Below are 26,099 nucleotides of genomic sequence, written 5' to 3' on the forward strand. Positions count from 1 at the left end.
TGTTTTTTGACCTAGTAACACTCCCGTTACCCCCATCTGGCCTTGAGGGAAGGGACACAGTTTCCTTTGACTGCGTAATCCAGAACATAGGACTGGCTCCTCCTAATTTCCCCAGCAGAGCAAAGGCCAGGCTGCCTGAAGTTGCCGGTGACTGGACTGACAGCACGGCACAGACAGCAACGTAACAGCCACTGCAGGCCCAGCCCCAGGCCAGGGTCACTCACTGGAAGCCCCTGCTTCCATTTGGCCAAGGGCAGTCATCACCCCTCTCCAGAACTGGCCCCGGCCTCTCCTTACAGCAAAGCCAGGCCCCACTGACCCAACCATCAGCTTCAGAGAGAGGATATCTTTCCACCACCCTCCCCATTCTTCACTTCCTGCCCCTGCACCTGGGTATTTCCTCCAGCCTACTGGGTTGGGGTCTGATTCTCTGGCCCCGTTAAGATAATCACAATATACTGCAAGATCTAAGCTCATCTGTGGTCATATTCTTGCATCTATAATGGTAAAAATATGGAAACAACGTACAAATCCAACACTAAGAAAGTGACTAAGTAAACTGAGACCTCCATACATTAAAATGCCATAGAAAATGATGACATACACCTATATATATTTACGTGGAATTAAGAGGATAGGAGAATTACATGAGTCAATCCAAGTGCTCAGGACAGGACCAGCCACGTAGAACGTGCTCAAGAATTGTGGTTAAGTGGAAAAAGAGGCGACAAAACAGTGTTATGGTTCAAAAGCATTTTATTATTAAAATATCTGCATCTTTATGTGTATATATACACAGAAAAATATGTGGAAGGGTACAAACTGAAATGTAAGCAGTGCCTGTTTCGGAGTGGTGGCTTACACATCCATTTTCACCATTTATATTGTCTGTGTTATAATGATCATGTAATACTTTATTTCTTCAGACTGATTCAGGGAATGGACACAAAAAAAGATTTCAAGAATTTTCTGGTCAACCTTACCTTGACGTGAAAAATCTTGACACGTGAACTTGGTGATGCAGCACAGGTTACCTATGAATCAGGAAAAAGAAAAACTATTTTCATTTTTCAAAAGTTAGAATATAATAAAGAACTTTCATAATTTTTTAAACATTACCATGTTTGAGGCCCACTCGGAGAACTGTGACTATGGGAAGTCAACCCCCTACCACCCCCTGGTCTGGAGGGGACCAAATTCCTTTCTGTGGAAAGTTCAACTGCCCTCAGGTATTTGCCCAGGTTCTCCCAGCTTCAGTGCAGCAGGAACCCTGAGATTGAACCCCACAAGCAGCTCTAGGCTGACCACCTTATGCACTACAGCAAAGAGATTTCTTCCTTGCCAGCTCCAGAGAGGGAAAAATCCCTGGAAGTTCTTTGAAGGGCCTGGCTTGGGCCACATACCCAGCCCCGAGTCAATCATGTAGCCACGGGGATGCAACCTGTTGTAGACAACTGTTGTTCTTCAATTCCCACTACCTCTTACCCTTACCGTTACCTCTTACCCATTGATTTGGTGATGGTAATCAGATCTCCTTTGGAGACCCGTTCTTCCCTCATTTGTCAGGGTTCTTTTGGGGCTGTCAATCTGCATACCCCACCTCTTGGCCCCAGAGACGTGCACTTGAGCTAAAACTGGCCAATCTATGAAAAACCATCTTCCCAGCCACAGTGATTGGGGACTCAGACAAATGGGGCCAGGCGGTTCTTTTCTAACATTCGGTCTAGATGTCAGAGGAAGATATCTGAAGGTGTCTCCATCCTCGCCTCCATCCCCCAGCACATGGAGAAAGGTCCCCTACAGTGGGAGAGAATACAGTCATTACACAGAGGCAGAGGAGAGCTGTGGGGAGAAAGAGATGTGGCATCGTTTAAATCACTGTGCCTGGCTGTGATTAGCTAATAGCCACCCTCCTTGGGCTTCCCAGTTATGCAAACAATAAAGTCCCTTACAGCTTGAGCTGGGTTTCTGTCATAGGCCAACTCAGGGGCCTGGGCCTGGTGAGATCTAAACCATGTGCCTATGTCTGTGGTCAAAGGGATAGGTCACTGAGATTGGTAGACCCCAATAAAACCACAGGGTGGGAGTAGAGGAAGATTTCCCCCAAAGAAGGGGGGCTGCAGAGGGACAGAGCAAACAATAATAGCCAAGCAAGTATGGAAACGTCATTTATCAAATAAATGGGGGTTTTATCCACTTCTAGTAGTCTATCACAAATCGGTTGCCGAAAAATAAAAGTACATAGAAAATTTAGTTAATAAAGTTGGATATATTAAACTTTGTACCCTACAGAGAATGGTCCTATTTTTAAGTACCCATTAAATCTTTATAAAAATAACATATATACAGGTACAAAGAAAATCTCAGTAAAGTTCAAATCTTAGAAATATTATAAGTTCTATTCTCAGACCACAATGCAATAAAATTAAAACTCCATAAGAAAAGTTTAAATGAAAATAAAATACAACTAATTAAAATTAAATTTAATTTTATACAAGTTTATAATGTAATAATAACGTTTATATGGAAAAGCAAGTTTTCAGGAATTTTTTTAATTTGAAGGCAAAACTAGGGAAATACCAACCAATCTATAGAACATATGTGGCAGTTGTCAAAACTTTATGGTAGAGCAGATGTGAACACATTTATTTGCATTTAATATATAACAAATCACATGAAAATAAAATGATGAAAAAAATTATCACTACATTCATACGGGAAATGGATAATAATAACGTGTGAATAGCAAACTCTTATTCATACTATTTACCAGAGAACATTCCAGACAGGTTAAAGTTAACTACACACATGTATACACGTACACAACCATTAAAAAAATAAACCCACAACAGAAGAATATAAGTGTTTGCTCACCCAGTCTACTGAGACAGTGATGTCAGGACAAAGCGAGGGTTTCAGAGCAAACAGACCTCTGAGTTTCGGTTCCACCTGAGGTGCTTACTCAAATATTTAACATCTGTGAGCTCAGTTTCCTATCTGCACAATATAGGTAAAAATACCCAATTCACAAGAATCAAAGCCACTTCGTGGCCCACACTTTAGCCTCTGTGATGGACTTCCTCGGGCTGGGTGCTGGGGTTGCAGTGGGGCACCTTTAAGAACAGATGGCCCTGGGGAGAAAGGTCTGAGTCAAGTAACCACACAAGCACATAATTGAAGTATGGGAGGCTATGAGAATAGATTATATTTTTTAAATTTGTAAACATCGCAATATAAACATACAGAAAAGCAATGGAGTGAAAGAACACTTCATGATAAATATGAACAATAATATCAAAATATTTATGAAACTGATAAAATCATTTAGAAACTAGAGGGAGACAAGGCAACACTGAAGGTCTCTGGCAAATACGAGTAAAACTGCAGCATTAGCAGAGGACTTGGACAAGAGTACCCTAAATATGTACTCCAGGTCATACCCATCGGTCCAGAGCAGGTGAAGAGCTACCAAACCACAGTGCGCTCACATCATCCGACTTTTCAACGAGCAGTTCCTCTGACTGAAGAAACAGAGCAAGAGAGGAAGGGAGAGAAGGAAGGAAGGAAAGAAGGAAGGGAGGGAGGGAGAAAAGAGAAAAACCCTATTTGTATCGAGATGTTTTTACCTGTATAATTTGTAAGCACACGACACTTAGCCCAAATCCTGCCTGTGAGCTACTAATATTGCAGACCACTTAGATCCATGGAAAAGGTTATACAAAATAACATTACATGAAAAAGCTGATCACAAGATATTAAGTGCACACTGATTCTAACTAGGCACGAATTTTGCCGGGAGGATCTGAAAGCCTAGGCGAGAAGTAGACAAGTCATGTGATATTGGTAGAGGTATTTGTACACTTGCCGTAGGTTTGACATTTCTGTTGATCTTGCACTGTATCATTGGGTCAATATTCTATTTTTTAAAAAAGGATTGATTTTAAAAAAGAACCTTCACAAATGAGCTTATTTACAAAACAGAAATGGAGTCACAGACGTAGAAAACAAACTTATGGTTACCAAGGAGGAAAGGGCGGAGGAGGGATAAATTGGGAAATTGGGATTGACATATACACACTACTATATATAAAATAGATAACTAATAAGAACCTACTATATAGCACAGGGGACTCTATTCAGGACTCTGTAATGACCTATATGGGAAAAGAATCTAAAATAGAATGGATATGTGTATACGTATAACTGATTCCCTTTGCTGTACAGCAGAAACTAACATAACATTGTAAATCAACTGTACTCCAATAAAAATTAATTTAAAAAATAAAAATAAAAAAGAACCTTCATCATTCTAGCCAAATAAGCTCGATGTTGCCCAGGTCATCTCCAGGCTGGATTCTGGAGAGTTCCTCAGGCCGAGATTTCCAAGCGAGCGAGAGCAGATCTGTGAAGGGCAGAGGCCTGGCAGGGCAAGCAGCAGGGGCTCCGCCTGCAGGACACAGCTGCCCGCTGCACCTGGCCTGGGGAGAGTCTTATCGCATGAGCTCTTGTGAAAGCCCCACGCCTCCAGGTCTCCAGCAAACATTTGCCATTCCTTTCCTGTCACCACCCAGCTCTGCCCCTGTGCCCATGAGCTCATCGCCGCGGGGCAAGTCCTCCTGAGGTCAGATAACTGCCAGGGGCAGCTCCTTTCCCAGCCTCCTGGCCCTGCCCTGCCCCCCGGGGAGACACGGGGCTGCCCTGACTCCTGCTCTGTGGTTCCCCACAGAACAGAGAGCTGTGTGAGCTCGACTGAAGTCCTGGGGGTGAACAGGCCCTCCCATCCAAGCGCCGCCCGCCCTCCCAACCCCCCATCATGGCCTTGCCTTGTTCTGGGGACTGCTCAGCCCCTGGGACCAGGCAGACCCCTGTCCACGTCTGAGCCACTGTCCTGTTTCTGTCTCAGTCTCTGACTCTGCGGCAGCCCTGGACCCAGCAGCCTCCCAGGTGGGTGTCAACCAGAGGAGATGCTGGGAGAGGGGAGTTGAAAGCTGTGAGGATCCCCACCCGAAGGCAAAAAGGGAGGCTGTGCCCCGCCGGCCCTGGTTCTCGGCCCCTTTTCCCTGGCAGCTTTAGCCCCGCCCCCATCCTCACCCACCCCCACCCCCCCCGGCTGGTGGGGGAGGGCTTCTCCATGTGGGTCACAGCTGATTCGATCATGGAGCTCAGGTGTGAGGGCCAAGCCCCCAAGCCCGTAGCTTGCGGGAATCCAGGGTGGTCCCAGGGGTCCTTCTCTCAGGGTCTCCCTGGCCTGGCTCTTTTCCCATGTACGAGACTCCCTGCCTTGCCCTGTCAGAAGCCCGGCCCAGCCCACCTCCCATGCTGGACGGCTGCAGCCCCAGACCACCTGATGCACGCCGCCCACCACGGCCGCACACACACGGAGGGCTGGTGTCCTGTCACTAGAGCTCTCCGTCTCCCCAAACCAGTGTTCCCCACCCATCCAGGCCTGTCTTTCCCAGACCTCCCAGGAATTAAACAGGAAAGAATGAGAAAAGGGGACAGTGCCGTGGCAGAGAAATGGCCGCTGACAGATATGACAAAGGCCCCAGAACTCGAAGCCCCCCACCCCGTAGATGGGCCCCGGCGGCGGAGGAGCCGCGTCCTCGTCTTGGCCAAGCCTCTCAGCACATTCCCACGGGAGCCGCGCGGCGCAGCGTGGAGACAGCTGTTCCTCTCGGCAGATGTGCTCGCGGGGAGCGGGGTGCTCGCTCCCAGCCCGATCGTCGTGACTCGCTGGAGTCCAGCCAGCTCACCCATTAGGCCCTGCAGCCTGCTGAGCCCCGTGTGGGGCTGAGGGCAGAGCCAGGAGTCGGTCGGGGCCTCCACGGCCCCATCTGCGAAGTGGGGCGGCTGGTCGTTTCGCCAGCTCCTTCCTTCTGCAAGGACAGAGGCTGTGTCTGTCCCTGCTGCCCCCTGAGGCTTAGTACGGTGGCCGCCTCCAGTCTCTGTGCACTTACCGAGCACCCACTGTGTGGCAGGCGATGTGCGGAGAGCTGGGGCGACTGAGACAGACAGGGAGGTCCCTGAGAAGCTGACAGAGGGAGAGAAGGAAGCCCCACTGGTATTAGGGCTGTGGGACCCCAAGGCTGGGGCCCGCACTGTCTGTGCTGAACTGGAGGACAGGCCCGTGGGAATCAGCCAGCCCAGGAAGAGACTTAGTGCTCACAGGGACATCACACCAGAGAGGCCACATCATTTCAGGTCCTAACCAGGCCCTTCTGCCAGAAACCAGGCTGCCTTGGCGGGTCTCCTGCCCCAGCAGGGCTCAGAAACCAGTCCCAAGGGTCACACACCTGGGTTCTCAGTGAGCAGCCCTGGCCATACCACCCCACTCTGACAGCTGCTCTGCTGCCCTGCGGGAGGCACCAGATGAAACCTCAAGGGGCAAAGAGAAGGTGGCATGCCCACGGTCCACGCGGGGTCTGGCACCTGGAGCTATGGGGCCGGAATGACCAGAGTGTGATGCTTAATCCCTCTGAGTCAAGATCCCTAGGGGTAAAAGGAAGGTACAGGACTCCAGCCTCTGGGTTCCTTGATCTGGGCACTGTTCTCTGAAGCCCGGTGCCCCTTCTCCCAGCCCAGCATGCAGACTGCCAGCCCTCCCACCCGCCTTTCCTGGCTCAGCCACCACCCAGCTCTCTGGATTTTCTCATAACACATCACTCACCACTCTGTGTTTCTCTTAGCTCCGTGAAGCCTTTCCTGCTTGAGAAACACATTTGGATGTAATGGGGTAAGAAGGTGCTGAAGTTAGAAATATTTGCTTAAGTTAGTAACGTGTATGAGCATATGTCACATTCATTTTACCAGAGTGAACTCTCCCCCACAGGCTGTGAGCTCGGGTCAGGGACTGTCTAATTCTATAGAGTCAGCGTGATATTTTTATCATCAAGACAACATGGCCAGCACAGGCAGCCTGGACCCAATCATCAACTGTTGTCCTGACAATTTGCTTTCTGTTTCCACAGGGGAGCTGCTCAGTCCTTCCTAATTGTCTTCTCTATGTGTTGTCCCCTTTGCCCTTGTATCCATCACTGAAGGTGGAGGAAGAAGGCTGATGTCTCCAGATGTCCTTACCCTCACATCAGGAGCTGTCAGGGTGCAGCGAGGCTCTGGCAGACTGGTTATTCCAGGAATGAAATTTTGGAGAGGTCAAGCTGTGGGCACCAGGGCCTGGGTAACTGTGGGATCATTCAGGGTACTTACTTGTAAGCAAAAAAGCCTGACTCTGAAAAAAAAAAAAAAAGCCTGACTCTGGCTGGGTGAAGTAGAAAAGGAATTTATTTAAGGGGTATTGGGTGGTGGAGAAGGCTTGGCAACAACCCATCCAGGACCAATCAAGCTGCAGAATAGATCTAGCGAGGCCCTCAGTGCCGGCCCTGCCACCAACATTTATGATAACACTGTGTCGGTGACAGCCCTGACCCAGGACAGTGGATGCTACCACACTGCCCCTGTGCCCTAGGAAGTGCTCTTGCAGTGTGTCTAAGAGTGTTCTGCATGGCCCTGGATTCTCTGAAGCAACGGCTCCTCATTTAAAACCCAGGGCTGGCCCATCTGGCTGGGGGACTCCAGGTCACACACCAATGTGTTCTGTAGGGGTGGTTAGACAAGCAAGCATTTGACATCTCAGCTTCTGCAGTGGGCTGAGAGCTAGGCGGCAAAAACCCACTGACCTGTATCCACTACACACAGGGCCTGTCTCCCCTTTTTACCATATCCAAGGACCCCAAGACTCCAAATCAGCTACTTGATCAGAAGTCCTAAACCCTGCTCAACTCTAAGCTGGGGCCTTCTCTCTTAAATTATTTCACCCACAAGGCAAAACAGGTCATCATTGGTGGGGAAGGACCCTTCTTCTTCTTGCCCAGCCTGCACTGGGACACAGGGACCTTCCTGGGCGATCCAGGAGAAAAGTTTGTTGTGTGGTGTTGCACGTTGGGCCCAGAAACAATTCACACAGGCACAGGGGTGGTTTTCAAACAATTTATGGGCTTTGGGCTTAAAAGTGTTTTCTAATCCCTGTAGAGACCAGATTGCAAAAATGGATGTTCCTCCAACCCTGTTAGCATCTGGCTTGGTCATGACGCTCTCTTGCTAGTGTTCTCTGGTCATTCTCGTTTTAGAAATTGACTGCTCCCCACAAAGTAGTTGGTGGTCACACACTCCTGGGGCAGAAATCTGCAGAGGAGTTTCTGGCTTGGAAAATCCAAAGACGTGGCTCCTTGAGCTGCCTGGTGGCCCTGGCTCGTGGCAGGCCCGTCCTGTGGTGCCTTCCGTGAAAGTGCAATGTTAAGAGACTTCTGTAAGACACTTGGGGCGGCTTCTGTCCACAGGGAGAAGCCCCCTTCCTTGAAGACTGTGACCTCCAACAAATCTGAAACACTGTCTCTAAGACCAGACGATAGACAGCCTCCTCCCGGTACATACCAAGAGGGTAGGCTCACTGCAGGGACCCCCCCTCCCAGGACAGCAAGGAGTAGCTCCCTGCTTGGAAAAGCTCCATATGGCCAATATTTTACCAGAACCCAGCCAAGGCAAGCTCAGTCCCCAGGGCCCAGAGCCTGGCAGCAGATCCATTCCCTCTGCAAACATCTGGTGCGTGCACCACGCTAAGGTCGGGATGCGGAGCCATCTTTTGCTGGGAAGGTCCCTCTCCTTCACCTCCCTAATCACTTTCTCAGGGTTTAAGCTTCAGCCTCTACTCCCTCACCTGCCTGTTGATAGTCACGAAACGAGCAGTCGTTTCCCCCAGGGAACTGAGCCTATCTGTAGAGCCTATCTGTCTTTTATTCTTGAAAAGGGAAAAAAAGGCAGGGTGGTGGTGAGGGATAAACTCTGACGTCATGCGCTTGCGTACGACAGAGGGGTTGGAGGCCATCTGGAGCAGGTGCTGGCAGGGCCCCTGGGAAAGGAGAAGCAGGGCAGCTGGCTCATCAGGTGGGAGTGTCCTGGGGTCAAAGACCTCATGGCACGACGAAGTTAAGGTTTTCTGGAATTTCTGTCCCAGGAAGGACGGATGATGCTTCCTTGGCCTCTGGCTCCTCTCCTAAAGCCAGGCCCGACAGGTGCAGGACTCCTGGAAGAGGTACCAAGCTCAAGGAGACCTGGCCAGGCTGTGCCTCTGCATCCTCCGTGGGTCCCCACCACCAACAGATCTGGGGAGTCTCAGGAGCGCTGGACCCTCCCACCTGGGAGTGTGTCTTGTGCAGTGACATTCAGATCCCTCTTCTGCCCCAGCTGCTTCCTCCTACCTTCGTCTAGGACTCAGAAACCTCTTGTCAGGCCTCCTGACTCATCTGCCCCTATCCAGGAGGCAGGGAAGGCTTTTTCCCAAATACAGATGGTGAAACTGAAGGCTCCAAGCAGTGATGAGATTGGCGAGGGTCCCGCTGCAATTTCCCTGCCGCCCTCCATGAGATCTGCTCACCGCCTGTTCAGTGTCCTCTCTGGGAAGTTATGCAGCTGGAAAGGGGCCCCTGGGATGAAATAATTGCGGAGAAAACAGATGGACAGCAGAGCAATCCTCCCCTCGTCTGTGTGCCTGAGAATCCTCTGCAGGGCCAGGAGGGGGCGCTGTTACACAGGGAGCTTGTTTCCCTGCTCCTGGGGAGGGGAGGTGGACAATCCTGTCTTAGCCACCCCTTCCCCAGCCTCCAAAAAGGCCTTATGAGCACTTTTCTCATCTCATCGAGGCCCACTCTTACCTCCTATAGGATCCTGGTAGTGGACTGAACCTCGACTCTGCCCCAGTAGGGCCCATCAGTGGTAGGCACAAAAGTCTTACCTTGCCCTCGTGGAGGAAGGGAAAAAGAGAAGAGGGGCCCACAAGAACAGAGTCTTTTCTCTCCATGTCCTTTCAGAGGTCCAGGAGGGAAAGTCCTAGCTGTGCAACTCTCTGATGCCTGGAGTTTGGCACACCGGCCTGGCTCTGACTTCTCTCTCCCACTCCCTCTCTGTGTCCCCTGACAACTGATCACCCTCCTTCGGCCTCATCTGTCAACCTACTCCCCCAGCCTACTCTTGCCTCCTCTGGGCACTCCTACCTGAAGCCCCTCCCCCTTCTTTCCCTAGCTCTGGGCACTCATGTTTTCTTTTACTGCACTCTGCTAAGCCTGGGTGCGTTCCTCCCAGTAGCCCAAAGGGAATCACTCTGTTTTCCGTCTGGGTTTCCCTCCTCTCTCCTTTCTCTCCTCCTGCCTGCCGGGTCTCCTTTCCCAGCTCAGCACAGACTTTTCCTTCTCCAGGAAGCCTGCCCTGCTAGCCCAAGCTGGGGGAGCTGTCCTCCCTCCCTGCCATTGTCCTTTTGGGCCTACAAAGCTAGTGCCTGTTGCCTGGGTGGAGGGGTGTCTTCCCTGCCAGGATGGAACCCCACAGGCTGCACAGATGCTCAGTGAATACTTGGGGAATCAGTGGATGGATAATTGACAAACGACAAGATTCCCCACAGAACTGCCAGGCTCCTGAGGCCCAGTGGCCTTTTCTCTCTCCTTTGCCATTAGGAGGAGTTTTCACACTGAGCGTTCAATAAAGTTCCACAAACAGTTCATGTTCAGCGGCTCAGTGGGTCCAACTTTCCCAGGCCTGGCCCCTGGGGCCAGAGCAGGAAGGAGCAAACCTCATGAGCGGAAAGCAGGGAGAAGTGCCCTGGGCCCCCAGTCTAGGCCTAGGGGAGAGAGAGAGCCTTCTCTGCAGCTTCCTGGGCAAAGAAACCAAGGAGGAGTTGAAACCTTCAGTTGCCAAGGCGGTCATGCGCTGGTTCTCTCCTTCCCTGAAGGTCCCTCCAGCATCATCCTCCCACTTCTACCCATCCCACCTCCCAAGCCCAGGCTAAGCAGGAACTGCTCCATGGTCTGCCCCAGGGAAGCCTCATGCCGCAGTTAACTCTTCCAGGATCTGATCTGCCCCAAATGACCACAGGCCAGTGGTCAGAAGTGAGGGCTCACCAGAAGATTCCTCTTCCAAAGAGGGGAGGTAGATTCCCGGGTGTTGGTTCTGTCCACACTGGGGCGGGGTCAGTTTATTGTATTTAGTCACAAAGCTCAAAGAGAGAGGAGACCTAGATGGTTACCCAGCTGTCACCAAGAAGACAGGAAGAACCAGCCTACAGATATTCGGACAGAAGGAGGTGCCCATGGGACACTGGAAGCTCCCAACCTGTCCTCAGTAAGGGGTTTCAGAGGATGTACCTCTTGCCCCCTGGAAACCAGTCCAGTGCCTGGCTCAAGAATCAATCTGGGGCTTCCCTGGTAGCACAGTGGTTGAGAATCCGCCTACCAGTGCAGGAGACACGGGTTCGACCCCTGGTCCGGGAATATCCCACATGCTGCGGAGCAACTAAGCCCCTGCGCCACAACTACTGAGCCTGCGCTCTAGAGCCCGTGAGCCACAAGTACTGAAGCCCGTGTGCCACAACTACTGAAGCCCGCTCGCTCTAAGGACCGTGCTCTGCAACGAGAGAAGCCATCGCAATGAGAAGGCTGCACACCGCAACAAAGAGTAGCCCCCAGTCACCACAACTAGAGAAAGCCCGTGGGCAGCAGCGAAGACCCAACACAGCCATAAATAAATAAATAAATTTATTTATTTATTTAAAAAAAAATCAATCTGCCTGGCTCCTTAAATCTGTATAAACAAAGCAAGTCTCAAAGAAGTTCCAGATTGGTAACATTCCTCTCCGTCCAGTAGACAAAGAGGAGACGGGACTTCCATCGTCCACCTGGAGCTCCCTCCCTCTTTCCCTTCTTATACCTCTTCCTTTCTCCTCAAATGAAAGAGTGGTGCCCCTCTATGGGTGTTACCATGTGAAGGCAATCAGGCTGGCTGCCCGGAGGTGATGAGTCAACTCACCAGGATACAACGGATGCCCTGCTGATGTCTGGATCATCTTGGAGTTCAGGAAATTCTGCTACCCCAAACTCAGGCCTCTGGTGTAGGTTATTTCCTAAACAAAGGGACCTGCACTTTCCCGCGGAGAATGCCAGGGTGGGGAAGAGAAAGCAGATGGTTTGGCATTGCCTCCCGGCTCTGGGCTCAGGCTTTGCTGTGGGATCCACCGCATGACACTTGGTTCTCCCGGCCCCTCTTGATTCCTGTGGCGTTCCCGCGGGGGAGCGCAGCTTCCTTTCCTCGCAAAAGGTCGTCCAGGTGCCTCCAGCCCTCAGGGTAGTCTTGGTGCTTGGGGTCCACAAGCACTCCCCTACCCTCCGCTGTCCAGCCGAGTCCCCTGCTCCGGAGGCAGTGGAGTCATAGATTCCTGCATCTCACTCAAGTCTTACGGTTTTCTGCCTCCGCGGCCCATCCCAAAGGACTCCTCAGAACCCGAGAGACCGAGACGCCCTGCCCAAGGAGAGCAAGTCGTGAGCAGCAGCGATACTTGGGCGTGTTCCGACAACTATGGTAGGGACCACTCTGAGGCAGAAAACGCGAAGGCGACCACCTGTTATGGCTCACAGAAACCAGACTGGGCTCGGGGCTGGGTAAAGCTCCCTCCCCAGACTGTGCAGGTGCACAGGCCACTGGAGGGACAGCCACACGCTGCGGATCCTCGAGTGGGTGCAGTCGAGGTCAGGCGCGCACCCGTCGGTGCAGAAGGAAGCCATCTGGCGGGTCAGACCCGGGGACGTTCTGTAGGGCCGGCCCGGGCTGAGGGCGCACTTAGAGCCACAGCGGCGGGCCCAAGATGCTGCCGCACACACGCATGAACCCTCGCATCTCGTTCGCGTTTCGCTCCCAAACACACCCGCAGGCGAAAAGCTCGCACTGTCCGGTGAAGGACTTGAGCTCTCCCCTGCGGCCCCGGGCAAACCCCGCTCTTTCTGTGCCTACCCCCCGGACCTCTGGCCCCATCCTCTACCTCCCCAAGCTAAAGGCGTCAGTGCGATCTGAATTACTGTCCCGGCGAGCAGGTGAAAGGTGGAGCCGCAGCGCCAGGCCTCGCGCCTGTCAGGTGCCCCGGGAAAAGATTGGCAACAAGGCAGATCTGCGTGGATTTCGGGCTGTGCCAACTTTCTGGCTGTGTGACTTTGGGCAAGTTACTTAATTCCTCTGAGCCTATCTTTGCACTTGCAAAGAGGGAAACTGATCCTTTCCAGGAAGAGCGTGTGTGCTGAGGTCCAACCTTGTGCACAGGGCAGCGGGCGCACAAACGCTTGGCATGCCAGAGCGCGCTCCCTGCAATTCGAGTTCCCTTGTGCGCGCCGCTTTGCAGTTTGGAGCGCAGTCGGGAGAGAGCCCGCCGAGCCGCGGGATCCCTCCGGGGTGGGATGAGGCGGGGGGGGCAGAGGGGGAGCCCCCGCGGACCCCTCCCGGCCCTCGGCGCGAGTGCCATTGGCCCGGGCGGCCCTGTGGGCGGGAGGATGACATCAGCGGCAGGTTGGATTATAAAGGCGCGAGCGGAGCCGCGGGCTCAGAGCGCACCCAGCCGGCGCTGCGCAGCACTGGGACCCGGACCCGCACCCGCGTCGCAGCCCGGCCAGCCTGCTCCGCGCTCGCCTGCCCGTCTGCCCGTCTGCCCGCCGGCCCCGCGCACCCTTGCTGCCGCCGGTCTGCGCCCAGCCACCCCACGGGCACCATGCACCTCTCCCAGCTGCTGGCCTGCGCCCTGCTGCTCGCGCTACTCTCGCTCCGGCCCTCCGAAGCCAAGCCCGGGGCGCCGCCGAAGGTGGGTGCTGTCGCAGGGACGTCGGAACTGTGAGGGGCGGTGGTAGGGCTAGGGGGTCTAGGAGGGTGTGGCCCGCCGGAGGGAGCAGAGGGGGCGGGAAGGCGGCTCTCTCCCTCCCCTGAGACGTGCGCGGGTGAGAGCTGGGGAGCCCTCGAAGCCCGGACTCGGGAGAGCATCGACAAATGCGCAGCCTCTGCCTCAGTGTGGTCAGCCCGGCAAGGGGCAAAGGAGAGGAGGGCAAGGGGCTCCCCGAAGGAGCGGACATCGGCGGCCGCGTGGCAGGTGGATGCAGGGCCGAGCCGTCCGGCACCTCTGGGGGCGCGCTCAGGACTCGAAAGGACAAACCGCGCTGGCCGGAGTGTCGGGCTGGAGCATCAGCGGCCCCGCAAAGTCCCCCGCGCTGCCGCGGTGCGTCCCTTCACCTGCCCGTTCTTTCTTTCTGACAGGTCCCGCGCACTCCGCCAGGGGAGGAGGTGGCCGAGCCCCAGGCTGCGGGAGGAGGTCAGAAGAAGGGCGACAAGACTCCCGGGGGCGGTGGCGCCAATCTCAAGGGCGACCGGTCGCGACTGCTCCGGGACCTGCGCGTGGACACCAAGTCTCGGGCGGCGTGGGCCCGTCTTCTGCAAGAGCACCCCAACGCGCGGAAATACAAGGGAGGCAACAAGAAGGGTTTGTCCAAGGGCTGCTTCGGCCTCAAGCTGGACAGGATCGGCTCCATGAGCGGCCTGGGATGTTAGTGCGGCGACCCCTGGCGGCGGTGAGTACTACCAACCCCGGCCGCCGGGAGCTCTTGCACACCCAGCTTCCCGTGAAGCCCCCCAGAACCAAGCCTGCACCCCCTCCCGCAGGCCGGCTCCTCTCTGATCCCCTGGACCTTTCCGCCTCCCAGCCAGACCATCTGGGCACAAGATTGAGTGTGTGTGCTAGACATTTTTCCCCATCACCATTTATCATCCCATTTTACAGATGGAGAAAGTGAGGGATAAAGTGGTCAGGGAACTTTGGCAAGGTCAGAAATGGCTCAGCATGGATGGACCCACCTGGCTCCCTCTGGAGAAACAGAGACAGCTCGGGGTGGGGGGGGTGTGGTCCCACCCACCCCAGGGCCATAAGGCAACCAGCAACACTGACCCCAGTTCTCCAACTGGGGGAATTGAGGGCTGATCCTGGGTTGGTGGGAGCAGAGGAGGAAAGGCATACATACGAGTATGTATTTCTGCCCCAGAGCATTCTGATTCTTGTCCCTTCTCTAAACCATGGCCGTGGGCAAACTGGTCTGTCCAGGGTCCTGACGCTGCAGCAATCGTGTGACTTCAGGATCGAACCTCAGTGTTCGTGGCACTATTTTAGGGCAAGGAAAAAGAAACTAAAATAATCTAGTTTTTTGCCCCAACCTGAAACTCAACATGTCCCAAACTGAGCCCCACCCCCCTCCTCCTGCCCCCCCCCCCCACCATGCCTAGGCTCCATACCTGGGTTTCTGGTATGGCCTCCTCCGCCTCCACCAGGCTGGAAACCCCTGTGCTACCTTCAGCCCCGGCCGGGTGCTGCACCCCTGGCAAGGTACAGCGGCAAATGTCCTTCCCTCCTCTCTCCACTCCCCTCCATTCCTGCTGCCCATCAGTATCATGGAGAAACAACATCCCAACCTCTGGAACTGACATTCGAGTGATTTCGAACCCGACCTCCTGGTGTCCAGCCTTGCCTGCAGCCAGCTGCTGTCATTCCCTGTCCCACAGTCTTTCTGTCCCACTGCAGGCCAAGCTGTGTTCTCTCATCCCAGAAGCCTTATCAATGTCTACACTGTCTTCCCCCAAAGGACAAGCGCGCCCATCTTTGAAGGTCTCCAGTGCAATGCCTGAGCCTTTTTTACTACACAGAAAACTTTTTCACCTGAGCTAGGGTTGTTGGTGAACCTGTTTACCTCCCCAAATTAACTCATGAGCAACTTAAGGGCCGGACACTAGCCTAAGATGAACTGGGGCCTGCAGGATGCCCAAAGGAGCTCTTTAAAATGTCTGTCAATGACCCGGAAAACCTGCCCCACCCAGCTTAGGAGCACTCCTCGCCCGCCTGCCCTAGCATTTAGCTGGTGTCCTTCCTCTCTGCAGCCAGACTTGGCCAGGCTGTGTGCTCCTCCTGCAGGGGCTTCGCTTGTCTGAGATCTTGACTTGTCATGATTCTGGCACTGGTGGACCAGCCTTTAGAAGCTACCGTTGTGATGGGTTTGTTCTGTTCTCTCCTGTCTCAACAATGAAGAGACGGAGGAGCCACAGGCGTCCAATTTTCAATTTGTGAATTAAGCACCAAGTTCAAACTTCAGAATCCAAACAGAGGCTGTTCTATGAGTCAGCAGGAGATAAGGTCCTAGAAAGTGCCTGGCATGCACGTCCCCATAGACCCCTTGTTCTTAGATGAGGCTGTCTGTGGGTACCAGGTATTCGTGGAGAGAGGTACTCCACAGGTGGAATCCAGGTTGCTAATGCTTCTTGACCCCTTTGACCAGGGAAGCTTGTCAACCTCCTGGAAGTTCTCTTTTAGCTGAATGCCCACCTCCACCACCTTTAACCTTCTCAACCCCACCTTCACCCCCAGCCCCATGAGAAGGCAGAGCATCCTTCCTGTTGCCTGCAACCTCCTAGTGGAGATGCCCAGGGTATCTCACTGTCTGGGCTTAAAAGAGAAAGGCAGCTTAGGGTTTTCCCATTAATGAAAGCTCTTCTGGGGCTGTGGCCATTTGTCTACACAGGAGTTGACTTTGGCTCTAACCAGCTGCCATAATGACTGTCGCTGATGGTTATAGCCTTGATTATAAAATGCTAATGGCAGAGATGAGGTGTGGAGGGTGCCTGAATGAACCCGTTGCCCATGGGGCCCAGAGACATCACAGACATCTGTCCTCTGTTTAAACATGTGGGACGGCAGAGAAAGGGGTTGAGGAAGTTCATCAAGGCCTTGAGGCCCGGGGTCCCTCTGCCAGGACTGTCCTCTGGAAGGGCACCACCCTGTCTCAGGAGGAAGCCTTCCTCTGGCCCCCGAACACCCACACACCCATTGGCAGAGACTGGGTGCAGCCCTCATCAAACGACACTGTCAACTCACGAGCCAGCAAACCCAGCACGACCACTCATTTCCCCAGGGCCGGCGTGACACACCATTTCCTCTGATTCTGAAGGGGACCCTTTCTGAGGAGAAGCCAGCTGGGGAAGGAAGTGCTATTTATGGGCAGCTGTGACCCAGACACTCTGCCAATGCCCAGTGTGTGGCCCGCTGTTGAATCTTAAAGCCAGCCCTGGGAGGTGGCTATTATCCCATTTTATGGGTGAGGAAAGCGATACTCAAAGCTTTGCATGGCCATCCAGGAAGTAATATTCAGTTGGGACTTGAGTCCAGATTTCCCAAATCTTCAGATGCTTCTCTCCCCCTTCCCTCCGCCATCCCCCAGACACGTAAAGCACCTGACGGAGGGTTTGTATCGTAGCAAAAAATAGAGGTGGGCCGGGGTTGGGTGGCGGGGCTTCACTTTCCATTCCCTTTCCCTCACTGTGTCTCACGGAGAGCCAAGGACAAGGCCTGCACTTAGTCAGAGGGGGAGGAGGGCTGGCTGACTTTCTGGTTCCACCTGTGCTGGGGCAGGAAGTGCCAAGGACACAGCAGGCGATGGATGAGGGCCTGGAGAGGCCCCGAGTGGAAGGGCCCTTTTTCCTCTGCAGGAAGGCCTTCATCAGGGCCTGTAGGGCGAAGGTGGAGGCATTTTGCCTCCTGCTACAGCGGGAAAGGGAGGAAGGTTCTAGAAGTGCCCTGTAGGCTGGGCTTTCTCAGCTGAGTGTCCCTTGGCCCCTCTGTGTTTCAGGATTGGGAACTTGCTCCGTTTTGCTGAGGTCATCCTTGGTCATCAGCCTCCCAGCATCTGGAAGCACCTCCAGCGCAATGTGGCTATTACATTTCTTTTTTTTTTTTTTCCTGGTACTGGGAATACACAACACCAGCTGTTTTATTATTATTTAGGGAGGGGGGTATGACTTTATTGTTTGTTTATTTTTTAATGAAAAATTAAAAGTTATATATTATATATATTATATACACAAAACACACACACCTACACCGACGTGATGACAAGGGACAGTTTTTAAGAGACTGACAAAACCAGCTGTAAAACATTGCTGTTTGTAAATTCATGTCATGCATAAATGTATTTATGTTGTAAAGCTATTTATATTGTTTATAAAGAGATATTTATAAAAATTTTATTTATGTAACTAAATGGAAGAAGTCAATCATTGTAATGTTTTTGTCTTAACTAGTTGAAAAATGTAAAAAAAAGTCATTCCATGAACATCTTGAAAGCTGTCTTTATTTACTCATTGCACCTTTTTTTAAGAATTAGTCTGAGAAGGAGGGAGAATGCGGAAACAAGGCTTTTGCCTCTAAATAGATCTAGCAGCCCGTTCCCAATTCTGGGTTGATTTGTATCAGAATCCCCCAGGAATCTTGTTAAAAATACAGATTCCTGCCCCTATCCACCCTCAGATCTACTGAATCTGACCTCCAGGGGTAGGACTGGCCATGTGGCTTTTGTCCCAAGTGATTCTGACCAGCTTGGCCAGGTCAGGAAGCTCTGCTCAGAGCACTGGACAGCTGAGAAGTCAGATGTGGTGAATTAAATTAAAACTGAATTTAGCTGACTGAGGGCCCTCTAATTCTACTCCATCTTCTCTCTGTTATTAAAGGAAACAAATCACTGAAAACTTCCTTTCTGCTTTGGGGAGATTTAGAAGGTTTCCATATATCTTGCGGAATCTGGTCTGGTTACCTTATGAATCTCAGCTCCGGGAAGCATGGGGCGGGTCGCTTTTCCTCATAGCAAGCACCCGACTCAGTGGGGGCCTGAGGCCAAGGATCTCAGAAAGAAAGAGAACGTATTATCAGGTTTCCTATTTGCATAGCGCAGTGTGCTTTTCAAGGGGGTTGTGTGTTTTCTTTTCACCTGAAGCTGCTAACAATTACGGTTCCTACGGAGTCTTGCATGAGAAATTATGACTACTTAGAATCTCTTTTCCTGAAACCAGCAGGAAACTTAAATAATTCCGAGCTAATCTCACCCCATCCTTGGTACGTGACTCTCCTGTGCAGCTCCCCCATCTGTCTTCTGTCCCTCGTTTGGTGAAAACAAGGACTAAAAGAGCCTTTGGGGCTGGTTCCACCAGGAGAGCATGACCCCTCTCAGGGGACTGGGAGCGGAGTGGCCCCAAAGGCGTGGGGTCAGCAGGCCTAGCCGAGTATCTCCAGAGGAAGTTTGGCTCTGGTGGGAGGGGAGGTGGCCAGTGGCACCTGGGTTTTCTGCTGGCATCCGAGCCCTGACCTCTGTTCCCTCAGCAGCAGGTTCTCAGGCGGGTCAGCGGCCGACACCGTGACCTCACCTGGGTGAGGAAAGAGCTTTGAAGACATGTTCCAGCTGGGGAAGGCGCGCCCTTCCCACGCCTCAGCTTCCGCCACTGCCCCAGGGCCCTTCTCTGGGCTGAGCTCTCTAGGGTGTGGCTATCTTCCTTCTCTCAGCCCGCTTCTGTGGCTCAGAACTCAGGTGCCAGGTCAATGAGGGTGAGGGCTCGCCGGTGCCTCCGTTCACTGTGCTGTTTGCAGGCCCCGTGTCGGGGGTGCTGAGGGGCGCTGCAGGAACAGGAAGGCGGTGGGAACACTGTGGGCTTTGCCGGTGGTGAGGCAGGCACATCTTCCAAAGCCCAGGGACAAAAGGGGCGGAGAATTCTGGGATTCAGGGAGCCGCCACCAGAAGCTAAAGCTTTTCTCCGTGGACAGCATCTGGGTTGCCAGGATCCTCGGGCCCAAGCGACACATGCTCTCCTCCCAAGTAGCTCTCATCCCCGAATTAGCTGCAAACAGCATGCACTGTTGCCAGTTCAGCCTCCCGCTGGTGGAGGCCACCCCTTAACCCGTTGGCGTAGGACGTTGCTAGAAGGCAAGTCCTCCTTGACATCCAAACCTGAAGTCCTCCGACTGCTTCCTCGGCAGCAACGGGGACACGTCATCCCAGCCACGAGTTTCTGCTGGAAAGCCAGGGAAGGATCAACAGAGAGTCCATCAGTACCAGGAAAAGTTTTGAAACCTCCAGAGATTATCCGGGAGGTGGTATTGCACAAGGCTTCCAGTCCTCCGGGCTGTGTCTTGGGGCTCATCCCTCTGCACGAGCAACTCGCCTCCAGAGCTGCTGCAGCTTCTCTCACCGGGGTGAACACAGCAGCCAGGACCAGCTCAGGGGATGGGCCTCACTGGAGCCCTGGTCCTCGGGACAGGGCCGGTACCCCTGCAGTGTCAGACGGTTCACTGCGAAAGACCAACAGGGTTAGGCAGAGGCGAAGAGAGATACAGGTGCTGGAAGGCCTCAGGCCTGGGGGTGTTCCGGAGGAAGCCATTCCCTTCCCTGAAGCACTTGGTTATTGGGGAGTCAGGGTGGGGAATGGGGGAGTCTGCCTGGTTGAGGCTCCCTGGTGCTACAGCTGGTGGTATGTAGGAGCCTGGCTTGGCAGGACTGGGCCCGGGAACCCCACCTTGGGCTCCCGAACACACCTGGAGGAGAGGCCCCGTCTCTCGAGCCCATGCCAGGGAGGTACCACCCTGCCCCTACCATGGAGGTGAGGCAGAGCGTCCAGGTCCTCAGCCAGGCAGGTTCCAGGAGTCTGCCTTCCCTCCTCTGCCTGAGATATGAGAGGTCCTCCCCTGGTGCCAAACGGGCGGTCCAAAATGGGGCTGCACACAAGCGGAGGGGCCACGATATCTGGACACGGTCAGAGCCCTGCTCTTCCATAGGAAGAGCTCTTAACCCAGGCGGGTGGTAGGGGACAGACTGAGGAGCCCCAACCCCAGTTAGGGAGGGAGAAAAGTCAGGGTCCCGTCAGAAATGGGATTTGACTCAGACGTTTTACATGAAGAGGCTTAACCGAAGGAACCATATAGAGAGGTGTGGGCCGGTGTGACAGAGGAGTTGGTGGGAAGCCTGGGATGAAGGGAGAGACTGTCCTGGGGTTGGAGCCGTGCCACGGTGCAGGGTGGGATGAGGGAGAAATACCCCAACTTCTCTCCCCACCCCGCCCAGCCTCTCACTGGTGCCTCCAATTGGCTAAAGCCACCAGGAGCCAGCCAGCGGGGGAACCCGGGTCAGGTGGCCTGCAGGAGTCGCCTGCCAGGGTGGGTAGGGTGGGAGGCAAACGGAATCACAAAGTGCAAGAGGGATCTGGCTTGAGGCAGGGGTCCGGCACCTTCCTCTAGCAGGGATGAGGGAGACCTGCAGCAGGTATGGGGCTGATACCACCTCCCTGGCGGCAGCTGATTGTCCTGAACGCAGGAGACAAAAGATTGACTGAGTCCGAAGTGTGGGCACTGCGTGACTGGCGGCTCCTGTTCTAGGAGTTGCCCCACATTTACACCTTTACTGAGCTTGGCTGGAGGGTCACTGACGCTCCCTCCACACCGCCTACACCATCCACATCCCTCCCTCCATGCCCCACTGAACACTGATAATCATGATGGAAAAATGTGATTTTTTTCTATTTATCCTTATAGTTTTTCTTTTTGTTGTTATTATTCTTTATAATTGACTTACAATATTATATTCGTCCCAGGTGTACAACATAGTGATTTGATATTCTTATACATTACAAAATGATCACCACGATACGTCTAGTTACCATCTGTCATCCTACAAAATGATTACAATATCACTGACCATATTCCTTATGCTGTATATTACATCACTGTCAATTATTTATTTTATAGCTGGAAGTTTGTACCTCTTAATCTCCCTCACCTATTTCACTCATCCCCCCACACCCCTCCCCACCAGCAACCACCAGTTTGTCCTCCATATCGATGAGTCTCTTTCTGTTTGTTGCGTTTATTCGTTTATTTTTGAGATTCCACATATAAGTGAAATCATACGGTATTTATTTATCTTTATATTTTAATAGTCATATAGCTGTTATTTATTCAGTACATAAAGGTTCACTATTAATATAATATTTTATTATATAAAATGTATTTTATATTTATAATATAAAATATATTATATAAATATAATTAATATATTAGATAGGAAATGTGAGGTTATGCTGCAGTAACAAACAACCACCAAAATGCAGTGGCTTAAAATATTTATTTCCTATCTGCACGAAGTCTATTATGGAGCTGAGCGGTCCTTCAGGGCAACTCCTTACCATACAACGGCTCAGTGTTGCACCTCCAAATCAAGGAATTTTTCTTCAGTTGATGCGACATGGAAGAGAGCCTGCTGGGAGGTCAAGCAACCAGGGGCTTCTACCCAGACAGGATGCCTGAGACTTATAGTCACACTTAATTGGCCAAACCAAGTCACGTGACCATGCCCTACTTTGAGGGGCGGAGGAAGTGCAGTCCTCCCTCGTGCCCAGAAATGGCGGAGACCTGCACTTTAGCGAGCAGGAGCCAGCGCCCTACACCCATACGTAGCCACCACTTAGAGTTCCTTCGCTGTGTGCCATACACTCCCTAGGAAATTCTACTTTATCTGATGTGAACGTTATCAGCCCTACTTTATTTTTATTTGTGCTTGATATCTTTGCTCAAGCCTTGATTCTTTCCCTCTCTGGTATTTTTTTTTTTTAGGTGTGTTTGTAATGTATTAGATTAAAATATATGTAATTTTAAGACGTTCTGCCTTTTAATAAGAAAACTAGATTGTTCACATTTATTGTCATTATTGCTCATGCTTGGCCCAACTTCTTTATCTGAATTTCGACTTTGTGTTTTTAAGGTTCTTTAAATTTTTTGTTCCTTTTAATTGAATTTTTTTTCTTCTGTAGACTATGGTGCTTGCTTTAATCTGTAATGATTTGGAGAGTAGACATCCTGTTTTTAATTGTTAGTGGTTCCATTTAGTTTTTCATGAAAATTATTAAACCCACATTTATATTATTACCAGAGTCAAAATCACAAACAATAACTCTGAGCTCCTTCACAAGAGAGACAAAGAATTTAGCCCATTTGCTTCTTCCCTGACCTCTTCTGCCCTTTCTGGGTCTCCATTAACATAATCTGAGGACAGTCTCCTTTACTGGACTGCTACAACTACCAAAACATCCTCACTCCAAAATACCTTCAGCTTTCTTTTTGTTCCCCCATGTCCATCAGATATTTTGACTTTCCACTCTAACGCCCTTCACCAGACATGGCCCCACTGCACACATCTTAGTCTGGGCTGGCTTCTCTGCCCGCTGCCTCTTCTCCATGGCTGCCCGGGCCCCTCCCACGGGTGTGAGGTTTGAATTTTAGCCCCTGTGCTGGGGTGTGTGTGTGTGCGTGTGTGTGTCGGGCCAGTATGGGTGCTGTGCATTACACGGGGCAGCAAACGTGCGCTTCCTCCCCAGAGTTTGCCAACCCTTTCATTTCACGAGCGACAGTGCAGGCACCGGCTCTGCGTTGCGTTCCCGAGAGGAACACGCATCCTCCTCTGGCCGACGAGCCGCAGATCCGGAGCTGGAGAATGGACAGACCTGTCCTCTCTGGGGCTGGCCGGCTCTCCGAGGAATCTCTCCGAGGTCTTCTCTCGCTTTGTCTCATCTGCTGGGGGCCTTAAGGCTTTGGCTATGAGCAGGACAGAGACAGGGTTCCAGGGGTCCTAGATGTTAGATCCAAGAGGGTCAGAGAAGGCGCTTCACTCGGATGGACACCAGGGGGCGCGACAGCGCTGGGCGCATCAAGGGCTCCCCTGGGACAAACTCAGACAAGCCTGAAGGTGCTGGCGAGAAAGGCCAGAGTGCCGCGTGGAGCGTGCGTCGATGGGGGCAGATGGACCCCAGGCTTGGGTGCGCCGGCTGAGCTAGGGGACCCCGGAAAGCGCTGCGGGGCTCCCTCTCCTGGCTTACTGCTCGGGTCAGTTGGTCTGTGGACACCCGTACTGGTGTGAATTCCGGGTGTGAGCAAAGAAAGGTGAAGCAGGCGAGCTGCAGCCGCCGCCAGGTCTCAGGCAGCATGGAGAAGAACTGGGAGCTCTGGACAGCCTCCTGCGGAAGCATCTACCTCTGCACGGATCTACCTCCTTTTCACGACTGAAAGCACCCCATCAGTAAAAACTTGGGTATAATTAGGTATCTGAACATAAAATACAAGCACGTCTGTGTTAATAAAAGTATGATAGTATTATATACACACATACTTTCTTCCCAGACCCTGGATGCACCCACACCGCCTTGTGGAGAGCACTGGCCCAAAGAGCCCTCAGCATCTTTCCATGGAAGGCCTGGGGCTGCGGGCGCTGGTGTCAGCCTCCTGCATGATCCATGACCCATGAGAGTGGAGGAAGCTGGGCCCACACTCAAAGAAACGGTTTAGATCATTTTTGAGGCTTGAAATGGGATGACATCTGGCCGGATGTTGGCCAAATGGTGACAACAATTACCTCTAGATGAGGGATTTCAGGTGTCTCTGACTTTTTATTTCTTGTACTTTTTGGTTGTACTTGCCTTGTTTGCAATGAAGAGGTATGTATACATGTACATATGCGTGTGTATATATGTATGTACATGTATATATACACACAGGGATGTTCATAGCAGCATTATTCATAATAACCAAAAAGCGATACCAACCCAAATGTCCATCAGCTAGTGAATGGATAAAGAAAATGTGGTCTAGTCACACAACAGAATACTATTTGGCAATAAAAAGAAGCAAGGCGCTGATACACGCCATAACATAGATGAACCTTAGGAACATTATGTGAAGTGAAAGAAGTCAGACACAAAAGTCACATACTGTATGGTTCCATGTACATGACAGGTCCAGAACATGCACATCTACAGAAGCAGAAGATAGATTCTGAGTGATTGTCTAGGGCTGGAGTGGGAGGGGGAGGGGAAATAGGGAGTGATTGCTAATGGGTATGAGATTTCTTTTTGGGGGTTAAGAAAACAGTCTAAAATTGATTGTGGTGATGGTTACACCACTCTGAATATACTGAAAACCATTGAATGTACATTTTAAATGGGTGAAGTGAGGAGTATGTGAATTATATCTCAATACATCTGTTATGTAGAAAACAATAAGGTTATTTCAAAAGGGAGAAGAATTTCAAAAACTCCAAGAAAGGAGACTCTTAGAATCAAATCAGGCTCTCAGAACCCAGCCCTGTGCTTGGCTGGACCTTCTCCAGGAGGGGCGTTTCCTAAGCTGCATGCAGTGGGGGCTGGACCAGCACCAGATGTCAGCTGACCTGGGCCCCGTTCCTGGCACCATCCCCTCCAGCTGGGAGGCTTGGGCAAATGAAACCTCAGCATCCTCTTCTGTAAAATGGGAGCAATAATAGTCCTACCTCGTGTGGCCACTGTGAGGATGACATGAGATGATGCGTGTCAGGTTCTGTGCTCTTTGCCTGGCACACGAAGACCTACGATTACTACAAGACGAGGTGCACGCACACTCCACCACTTGAGTGCCCGGCTTCCCAAACTGCAAACAAAAGCCCAGTCCCATGAACAGTGATGCCCAAGTTACCGCAGCCCGGAGGCCGGTGCCTCCTGCCACAATCACCCCACTAGTTTCAGGGAAACCCCAGAGGCACCACACACTTCCTTTCCTTGTCCTCCAGGTGGACAGTCGATGGTACCCCAGCCCTCAAAGGGGACACTGGCCAAGCCATGCTGTCGAAGCCCCGCCAGGAATGCTGCTTTGGTGGGCACAGAAAGCCCCCACTGAGGCCACCTGAGCTCTCTGGGCTGGGGTCGCGGAGGCTCTGGTCCCTGAGCAATGCTGCTGGGTCAGATCTTCGTGAGCTGCTCTTTCAGCTGCTGCCACCAGCCACTTGGGCCTTTGGGCCTTGAGGTCAATCCATGTGGGGAGGGGCAGGGGTGGAGGGTCACAAGTGACCCCAGGCCATCCCCTCCTTCCTCATCACACCATTCTGTCTGTCCTTTGCTTTGTCCTTACAGCCAGTCCAACACCTCCCAACACTCCCCCAAAACTCCCTTCTCCTTCAGCCAAGCAGCAAATGTCTTTGTGTCTATTGACACCTACTAATGGGTGGCCAGAGTGGTCATTAGCTCCCCGGTCCACAAGAGCAATCCCATTTGGGCAGAACTAAGATACTCCCCCAAAGCGGTTGCGAGTTTCTCAAGGGCAGGGATGAGGTCTTTCTTGTTCTAATGTTCCCAGCACCTAGCCCAGTTACTGGCACATCACTGATGCTCAGCGAAAGTTGCTGGCAGCAAAGGGCAAGCTGAAGGCTCCTGCGCTGATCCCTGCAGATGGGAAGTTGAGTGACTCTCATGGGTGAGACCCTTGGGGTGACTCTGGGGGACCACTCACAGAAGGGACGGGGGCTGTGAGCAGGCCGCATTCTGTAATCAGTAAATGAAGCCAAAGTGGCTGGCCTGGGGGTGTGAGCTTCTGTCCC

General features: G+C 52.3%; 1 protein-coding gene across 2 annotated transcripts; it reads left to right on the forward strand.

Annotated features, from left to right (window-relative positions):
• The first annotated feature begins 13,331 nt into the window (after positions 1 to 13,331).
• On the forward strand, positions 13,332 to 17,999 carry NPPC (natriuretic peptide C). Of its 2 annotated transcripts, XM_033859549.2 has the most exons (3): positions 13,342 to 13,663; positions 14,110 to 14,420; positions 17,517 to 17,999. In XM_033859549.2, the coding sequence occupies exons 1-2, from the start codon at positions 13,574 to 13,576 to the stop codon at positions 14,398 to 14,400; spliced, it is 381 nt and encodes a 126-aa protein (XP_033715440.1). In that variant the 5' UTR covers positions 13,342 to 13,573; the 3' UTR covers positions 14,401 to 14,420; positions 17,517 to 17,999. The 2 variants fall into 2 exon arrangements, with proteins under 2 accessions (XP_033715439.1, XP_033715440.1); XM_033859548.2 differs by having other exon boundaries at positions 13,332 to 13,663; positions 14,110 to 17,999.
• The last annotated feature ends 8,100 nt before the right edge of the window (positions 18,000 to 26,099 follow it).

Source organism: Tursiops truncatus, chromosome 7 (assembly GCF_011762595.2).
Source record: "Tursiops truncatus isolate mTurTru1 chromosome 7, mTurTru1.mat.Y, whole genome shotgun sequence".
NCBI classification, from domain to species: domain Eukaryota; kingdom Metazoa; phylum Chordata; class Mammalia; order Artiodactyla; family Delphinidae; genus Tursiops; species Tursiops truncatus.

Bases quoted from the DNA above. Each gene is read 5' to 3' on its own strand.
- NPPC (XM_033859548.2), top strand. From the start codon at position 13,574: ATGCACCTCTCCCAGCTGCTGGCCTGCGCCCTGCTGCTCGCGCTACTC. The intron at 13,664-14,109 runs GTGGGTGCTGTC...TCTTTCTGACAG, and splicing joins AGCCCGGGGCGCCGCCGAAG to GTCCCGCGCACTCCGCCAGG.